Raw genomic sequence first — 8964 nt, forward strand, 5'->3', positions numbered from 1 at the left:
CACAAATTCCATGAATATGGCCACCTATACCGGCAATGTTCGCTGAATAAGGAGGAGGAATCACAAAGAAGCCAAGAGGAACATCACAGAAATGCAGAAAAAATGGGGGAAACAGATAGAGGTTTTCAACAGGTTACGAGGAGAAGGAGACAGAGCAAGGAAGGACCAAAAACCCAAAAACAAGATAAACCCAGTCACGCAACCAGTCAAAATAAGTTTCAGGTGCTTCAGAGCGAAAACGAGGACTATGAAGTAAATCTGGAGGACGACGAAGACCCTGAGAATACTCCAATGGAAATCGCCGGTGAAGATAAAGGAAAGGATGCGAACTTATGAAAAAGCATTGAAGACCAGACGGAAGGGAAGGCGGAAGATACAACAATGCAATCCCAGATGGAGGTGGAAAACCAAGTCGAAAATGAGGTTGAAGAGGAGAGAATCATGAAACGGCTAATTCAGGAATGGAAATACCTAGATAACAGGTTTATACCGGAAAAGCAGAAACAACTGTATAAGGAGGTATTTCAGAAATATAAAGAGAAAAAAGGGGAAAACTTGGACAAGCAGATATTGATAGAAAACGAACAGGGGAATGGACAGACGGGAATGGACGGCTCTGGCAAAAACAGCAGGAAGAGGGGCCGGAAAACGATGAGCGAAACTATCCAGTCTGTGGGAGAAACGTTGATAAACTCAGGTAAAGTGATACCTCTGTCAGAGGTATTCTTCCCCTCCTACCAAAAGTTTTAAATGATTGTTATTAGCTGGAATATTAGAGGCCTGAATAGTAAGGGTAAACAAAGGTATATGAAAGAGAAACTGAAAAAAGAGAAACCTAGCATCATGATTTTACAAGAGACAAAAATTTCAGTTCAACAAATTGAAGGAATAATTGACAAAAATAAAGTGCACTATGAAGTTATGGGGCAAGATGCTATTGGCTCTGCAGGAGGTATTGCAATTTTGTGGAACCCAAATGTTATCATCTTAGATAGCTGGACCAGCATGAGCAGGGTCCTTACTGGCCTAGGGAGGATAGTAGGAACTAAGGAACAGGTTGTGATTTCAGGGGTTTACGGCCCCCCTTCCCCAGGGGAAAAAGAAAATTTTATGAACAGTTTGAAATCCATCCGCAGATTATATCCTGAAGCTGCTTGGGTCATAGGTGGCGATTTTAATTTAATCAGATCCTTAGAAGAAAAGAAGGGAGGGATAAGGAAGATGGATCACTTCATGGATAAATTCAATGAAATGATAGAGGATTTAAGGTTAGTAGACATTCAGACCATTAATGGGATATGCACCTGGAACAATAGGAGGGGGGGTAAGAACCAAATTGCTTCAAGGCTTGACCGATTCCTAGTATCAGAAGCTGTCATGAACAAGGATGTTTTTGTCGAAGCAAAGATCATACCCTCCCTGGGTTCTGATCATTGGCTGATTAGACTAGAGGTGGATATTAAAGGGAATCGCGGAAAAATACCTTTCCGATTTGAAGCCTTCTGGTTAAGGGATCCAGATTTCATCAAGAAAGTTGAAGAATGGTGGAGGCAAAGTACTATTCAGGGCAAAGGAAAAATGCACACGTTCCAATTAAAACTGAAGGAGCTGAAAGGGAGAATCAAAAAGTGGAACAAAGAGGAGTTTGGTAATATTATGGAAGACAAACAAAAATTAGAAGGGGAAATGGAATCTCTCCAACAAAAGATGATAATGGAAGGTAGAACAGAGGAAAGTATCAGCAAAGAAGGGGTAATACTTGGAAAACTAGAAGAAAGACGAAAGCAGGAAGAGGTCCTCTGGCGTCAAAAATCAAGAATAAAGTGGTTAAGGGAGGGGGAAAGAAACACTAAATTCTTTCACCAGGCCATGATCAAACATAGACAGAGAAACAGGATTCTATCCATCAAGGACAAGAATGGTAATAGAGTGGTTGAGCAAGCTGAGATTGAACATGTCCTTATTGAACATCATAAAGAAATTTTAAATGAACCGCAAGCTGATCGAATGCAAGCAATTCAGGAAATATGTTCGGCCATTCCACACTTAGTCACAGAAGTCCAAAATAAGGCACTGATGAGAGCTGCCACCTTAGAAGAGCTAGAGCAAACTGTGAAAGCAATGAAGAAAGGTACTGCTCCAGGCCCGGATGGCTTTACAGTGGATTTTTACCAGGCGGGATGGAACTTCCTAGGGAAAGAGATTCTGGAGCTGGTAGAAGAATCCCGAATGAACCAGAAGGTATGGCCTGCCATTAACTCCACTTTCTATGCTTTAATTCCTAAAGGTGATAATTTGGAAGATGCCAGTGGTTTCAGACGTATAGCGCTATGTAATGTTATTTACAAGATTATAACATCCATGATTGCCAAGAGATCAAGGAAAATTTTAAGGATGGAAAATTTTCTTGAAGTTTAAAACATTGGCGAATCTCACTAATCCATAATATGCAAATTATAAATGTTTATTGATATATTTGTAAAATTATTCAAATTTATAATTATTTTATATATAGTCTCTATATAATGTTGGCGATTTTTAAGGTAAAAAAAATTTATATTCTAAAATTTGGGCGAATCGTCTTTTATAAAATTGGAAATTGGCGAATCTTTTTTGTGGAAAAATCATGGAAAATTAGCCCATTGGGCGAACATTAGCCCCTAAAATTTTCCATGCAAGAGATTAAAACCTCTTCTAGACAAATTAATATCAGCTGAACAAACAGGTTTTGTTGAAGGTAGGCAGATCCTTGATGGGCTGGTAGTTACTCAATAAGTTATACATTCCTTAAAAGTAAAAAAGCAAAAGGGTATGATGATCAAATTAGACTTATCAAAAGCATATGATAGACTAAATTGGAACTATTTGGAAAAAGTCCTGGAAAAGTTTGGTTTCAACAAGAGATGGATTGACTGGATTCATAGCTTGATTTCCTCCCCAAATTTTTCTATTCTTGTTAATGGAACTCCCTCGAAAACATTTAATGCTTCTAGAGGTATTAGACACGGAGACCCATTATCTCTGTTTCTGTTCATTCTGGCTGCTGAAGGGCTGGGTCGCTTTATTAAAAAAGAAAGAGAAGCAAACAGAATAAAGGGTCTTAAGCTATGGGGTAATAATCTGCCCTTAACTCATCAACAATTTGTTGATGATATTATGTTGTTTGGAGAACCAACAGTCAAAGAAGTAAGGCATCTCAGAAGAATCTTGGATCTATTTGCAGAGGCTTCGGGTCTGGAAATCAATAGGGAAAAATCCTATGTTTTCATATTTAACACGGTGGATCAGGTCAAAACCCACCTCACAAGACTATTGGGCTTTAAGAGAGGAGAATTACCTACGAAATACTTGGGCAACATTTTGGACTTCACCTCCAAAAAGATGAAAAACTGGCAAGGAGTCCTGAATAAGCTGAGTAACAAGGTAGAAAATTGGGCATTCAGAGCTTTAAACATAGCTGGCAGAATAGTCCTGGCTAAATCAGTCCTTCAGGCTATCCCCATCTACCCTTTATCGATAATGGCTGCCCCTCTAGGTGTGTGCACAAGAATTAGAGAGGTCATCAGAAATTTTATATGGAGAGGGACTGATCAGAAGAAAAAATGGGCATTAGTTTCCTGGAGTCAATTAACTGAAAGAAAAGAGAAAGGTGGATTGGGGTTGAGGGATCTTGAGATTCTCAATAGAGTTCTGGGAGCGAAACTCTGGTGGCGCTGGCTTAGGGGGGGCAATGATCTTTGGAAAACCATATGGAAAACAAAATACAATATGCCTGATTCTGCAGTTGAGATCTTAAGGCAGAGAGAAACTCCTAAAGGGTCAACAATTTGGGACCTAGCTCGCCTGAACAGGGATTTGGTTGAAAAGCACACCTTCTGGGAGATCCGAGGCGGAGAAGAAGCAAATTTCTGGGAAGATAGATGGCATCAGAAAGAAAGACTGAATAGAATTCAGGGACTCCAACAGATTCGAGACAGAATAGGAGGAGATCGAACTTATGTCAGGGACTATTGGAGAACAAATGACTCAGAAGAGAGCTGGAGAACATGGATTGACCCGACGGAATGGGACAGAGAGCTCAACCAAGACCAGCAAGAAGCCTACAGAAAGGAGGTCGAATCCAGGAAAATTAAAACCCGCAATGGCAAGGACATCCTTAGGTGGGGGAATTCTACGAAAGGCTCGTTCACCACCAAGGAGGCTTACTATATAACCGTTTCCCAACCTGGAGGTGACGAGAATCCAGACTGGAAAATTATATGGGAAAGAAATTGGTGGCCAAAAGTCTCCATATTTATATGGTTGGCATCAAAGAATAAGATCTTAACCTGGGATCGAATACAAAGAAAAGGCTTCAATGGCCCATCGAGATGTTGTCTGTGCAGCACTGAGGGGGAGACCAGAAATCACCTGCTGATAAACTGTCCATTTGCAAGGACTCTGTGGAGGAATGCTAAACGTACCTTTGGCAAACCCGAAATTACACCCAATGAATTCAACGAGCTGGTTTTCCAATGGAATAAGGAAATATTTCAGTGTAAAGTGGTTAGAAGAGCGTGGGATCTCATTTCAGGGTTTGTTCTTTGGATGATCTGGAAGGAGAGGAATCGCAGAATATTTCAGAACATAGCAAAAGAACCGGAAATAATTTGGGGAAGAGCAGTCAAGTTAATGCGAGAAACAATCCTGGTTGATAAATGGGTGGGGGAGGATTGGAAGGCCAACCAGGTTGAGGAAGGGATCCTGAACAAATTAAATCTTAAGTTTGAGATGGTCCATCACAAACAAACCCCCAGACAGGATATGCGGACTCAAAGCCCTGATAAATTCAGCTATCCCAGAGGAAATTTCATAAAATTAAACTTCGACGGGGCCTCAAAGGGGAACCCGGGCGAAGCTGGCTTTGGAGGTATTTTCCGAGACAGCAGCAATCAGGTTCGGTGGATTTTCGCAGACTGGGGAGGAGAAATGACAAATAACGAGGCCGAGTTCTGGGCTCTTCATCAGGGTCTGAGGATTGCGGTAAGAAATGGTTACACTAATTTAGAAATTACGGGAGATTCTCAGATTGCGGTGGAGATGCTGAAGAAACTCAGCAATGGCCAAAGCTGGGAGAAGGTTACAAACAGTTGGCGTACAGCAGGAATTGTCCAGGAAATCGCTGACCTTCTGAAAAGAATTGAATATAGGATTATAAATCATGTTAGAAGGAAAGGAAATCAGGCGGCTGATTTCTTAGCAAATTGGGGATGCAGAAACCACGGAAACAAGGTGGATACTCAATGGAGAGCGGTGTGTGGAAACAGGGAGTGGACGGACCTGGCAGCGATAATCAATGCAGACCATGACCAAGCCACAAGCGGAGATACGAGGATGGATGAGCTGGAACAATAAGAGGACGTGGAGGCTCCGAACAATGAACCTTGTTCATTCGGGGCAGAGATGGGATATGATCACAGGTAGCAGAGCAGTACAGGGGCGGCGCGCGTGGGGGACGGCCCTAGATCAAAACCAAGGTGAAGATATAAATGATCGCAATATTAGAGGAGGTGGGAACGGTCTGTCAGACCTCTTAAGGATGGGCATTAATCACGAAATGATGGCAGATTGCAACGTCACTTTGGCAAGTAACCGGCGGCAAATGAATTCTGACCTGAAGATGTACGTGGTGGATAAAAATCTAATATATACTCACATGGGGGAGGAGAAACAGTCATTACGCTGTTTCCAAATTGGGATAGTTGCGGATAGTTCTGCTGAAAGACATCAACCTAAGAGAAAGGCGCCTGAGTATCAAAGATTTCCCTGCAGCGGAACAGTGGGCAATATGGAAACAAGGCAGAAATCTAGAGAGGCAGCGGAGAAGCGTGATTCATCTGTGGAGGATAAGAGCTGGAAAGGGAAAGGAATTATGGAGGAAGACCAACAGACTGAGATCTGGGAAATTGAAGATGAATCCGAGGAGGAGCTGCCCCGCAGGGAAGGGAAGGTGAGGTCCTCTTATCAAGACAGGTCTGCAGGCGAAGAGGGTCAGCATATGGGAAACGACAACCCTGCTCCGAAGGAAACGACAGTTCGTCGTTACGGCATGAGAAATCGAGTGACGAACCCTGACAAAGGTGCAGACCAGAGCAAGAAGAGGGGTCGTGGACAGGGAAGGAGGATGAAGGAGAAAGGGGAGAATTCTGGGCAAGATCCGAAACCCGCTAGACAGCCAAGGAGGACGGTGAATCATAGAGTCAGGCGAGCTGAAAGAGCCTACCAGCGAAGCACAAACCCGGCAGTCAGAAGAGTCATGCAGCTCCTGGAGGAAGAGTCCCTCCAAGATCAGTCTGAGGATGAAATGGAGGATTGGGAGTTTCTGCTTCACGATCCAGGCCATACCAGGGGACGAATGTCCTTATTCAAGCAATCCTTGCACATATATTGGGTTATGAAGGGACTGATGGCAAAAGCCCTTGAACAAGTAGCCAAGGAGATGGTCGCTTTAGCTAAGGGTGATCCGGATCTTCGCAGAGAATTGAGCTACATTCGCATTAGGATGGCGAATCAAGAGGAAAAGATGAACACTATTCTTCAGCTGCTGAAGGGGAATCAACAGGATGCAGGGCGAGAAGCAAGTCCGCCTCCAGCTATGGATAACGCTTGACTTAAGATATGTTTAGGAAATCCCATAATCTTCATAGTATCAGTTTTTTGTCTGATTTAGATAGAGACATATACTTCTTGCAGAATAGTAGTATGAGAAAATCTCAGGATTGTCTGGTTTATTTAGCTAAGATTTTCAGGTTATGGGCCTATTTTTTTTGGGCAGCTATCAAAAACTATAGACGGTTTAAGTACCCGGTTTCCCCTTGTGGGCGGGTCTACAATATTTTTGATACTATGTAATGGTTTAATTTCTACTCAGTAATAGAAAAGGTTCCACCTCAGCTTACAAAAAAAAAAAAAAACAATTAAAAAAACATATTTATAATTAAAAATTATAAAAAGCCACCACATATATATATATATATATATATATATATATATATATATATATAATTAAAGGAAAAAAAAAACTAACATTAACTTTTAATTTTTTTTAAATAATTTTTTAAATTAAAAATTAAAAAATTAAATTTGTTTTAAAAGAATTAAAATACTTTTTATGATTTGTATTTTTAAATTAATTAAAAAAAATATTTAAAAAAAGTATTTTTTTCTAATAAAAAAAAAATAATAATAAAATTTTTTCTTTTTTTCAAATATAAAATGTAGGTTTAAATTTTATTTTTTTTCTTTTAAATATAAAATGTAGGTTTAATAATTTGTAGTTTTTAAATTAAAAATAATAATAATAATAATAATTGTTTAAAAAAAATTATTATTTTTTTAATAATAAAAAAAAAAAGATTATTTAATTTTTTTTAATTTTTTTTGAATAAAATATGTATGTTTAATAAAAACATAATTACTTTTTTTCTTTTTTTTAATAAAAAAATACGCATTTTTTTGGTTTTTTTTTTTTTAATTTAAATTTATTTTTGTTTTTTTTAATATTAATTTTACCATTTTTTAATTTTTTTCATTAATTTTCTATGTTTTTTTTCTAACTAGTTTGTTTTTTTTTTTTTTTCCCAGTTTTTGCTAATGTTTTTTTTTAATTTCTCTATTTTTTGTTTTTTTTTTTAATATTAATTTCACTAGTTTTTTTAATTTTTTCGTTAATTTTCTATTTTTTCTTTAAACGAGTTTGTTTTTAATTTTTTTTCCTAATTTTTGCTAATGTTTTTTTTTTTTTAATTTCTCAATTTTTACTTATATATATATATATATATATATATATATATATATATATATATATATATATATATATATATATATATATATATATATATATATATATATATATATATATATATATAATTTTGTTTTTTTTTCCAAATTCTTTTATGGTTTATGAGATAATTTTTTTTTTACATTTTTTATTTTTTATTTTTGTCCTTTTTTATATATTTTTATATTTGTTTTTTAGAGACAATTATTTCATGTGGATTGAAAAATTAATTAAGGATGTATAAATATGTAGAATATCGAAAATTCTAAATATCAACCTTCTAATTTAAAAATGCAAAACAATAAAAACCTCACTAAAAAAAAATTAAAATTAAAATAAAAAACAAGAAAATATGAAGAAAACGACCACTTCAAAAATTATCAAATTTACAAAATAATTATTTACATTTTATACATTAGAAAATTTAAAGCCAAAAAAAAGGTCTTTTAAAAAAAGGGTGTGATGCAGAATACTCACTTTTCTAAATCAGCATGAAAATCACTACCATTCTGAAATGTAATGTACATAAAAAAAATTAAAGTGCGAAAAACTATGCTCTAAAAAAAACATGTGTGTTCTGCATCACCACTTTTCAAAATCAAGTCACTTTTTTGCTATCTCTACGAAACAGGTAACAGTATCAGTTCCCATTTCAAAGTTTACGTAGATGCCTCTTGCATTGCATTGGGTGCAGTGCTAACGCAGGTTGGTGAAGGAGAAATGGATCATCCTATAGCCTTCGCGAGTAGGAAGTTATTGAAGGCTGAGAAGAATTATTCAATGATTGAGTGCGAAGGATTGTCCATGGTATACACGCTGCAAAAATTCAGGCATTATTTGTTAGGAGGGAATTTCAAGATGTACACAAATCATTCTGCCTTGAAATACCTAGTCAATAAGCCTATGTTAGGGGGGAAGATCTTCAGATGGTTTCTATTATTCTAGGAGTTTGACTTTGAAGTCATTATGAAACCAGGAAGGTTAAATTTGGGACCTAACCATCTATCACGGATCAAAATAGGAAAGGAGCTTAATAATCTGGAGGAATGGTTGCCAGATGCGCAGCTCTTTGCAGTGCGCGTAGCGGATGATCATTTTGTAGACATTGTTTACTTATTGATTAGGTGGATGGCACCGAATGGATA

At 37.4% G+C, this 8964-nt stretch overlaps 1 protein-coding gene across 1 annotated transcript; it reads left to right on the top strand.

Moving 5' to 3' along the window:
- The first annotated feature begins 381 nt into the window (after positions 1-381).
- LOC149255377 (uncharacterized) lies at positions 382-5394 on the top strand. The gene is made up of 3 exons (XM_089455021.1): positions 382-697; positions 950-2332; positions 2876-5394. The coding sequence occupies exons 1-3, from the start codon at positions 382-384 to the stop codon at positions 5392-5394; spliced, it is 4218 nt and encodes a 1405-aa protein (XP_089311147.1).
- Positions 5395-8964: the final 3570 nt, after the last annotated feature.

This window comes from Pinus tabuliformis, chromosome 7 (assembly GCF_031772625.1).
Source record: "Pinus tabuliformis cultivar Carrire ecotype Pingquan chromosome 7, CPIR1, whole genome shotgun sequence".
Classification (NCBI taxonomy): Eukaryota; Viridiplantae; Streptophyta; class Pinopsida; order Pinales; family Pinaceae; genus Pinus; species Pinus tabuliformis.

Excerpts from the sequence above, each read along its gene's own strand:
- LOC149255377 (XM_089455021.1), top strand. The coding sequence starts at position 382 with ATGCAATCCCAGATGGAGGTGGAAAACCAAGTCGAAAATGAGGTTGAA. Across the intron at positions 698-949 it reads AGAAACGTTGATAAACTCAG|GAGGTATTGCAATTTTGTGG; the intron begins GTAAAGTGATAC and ends TTGGCTCTGCAG. Across the intron at positions 2,333-2,875 it reads TTTCAGACGTATAGCGCTAT|TCCTGGAAAAGTTTGGTTTC; the intron begins GTAATGTTATTT and ends ATTTGGAAAAAG.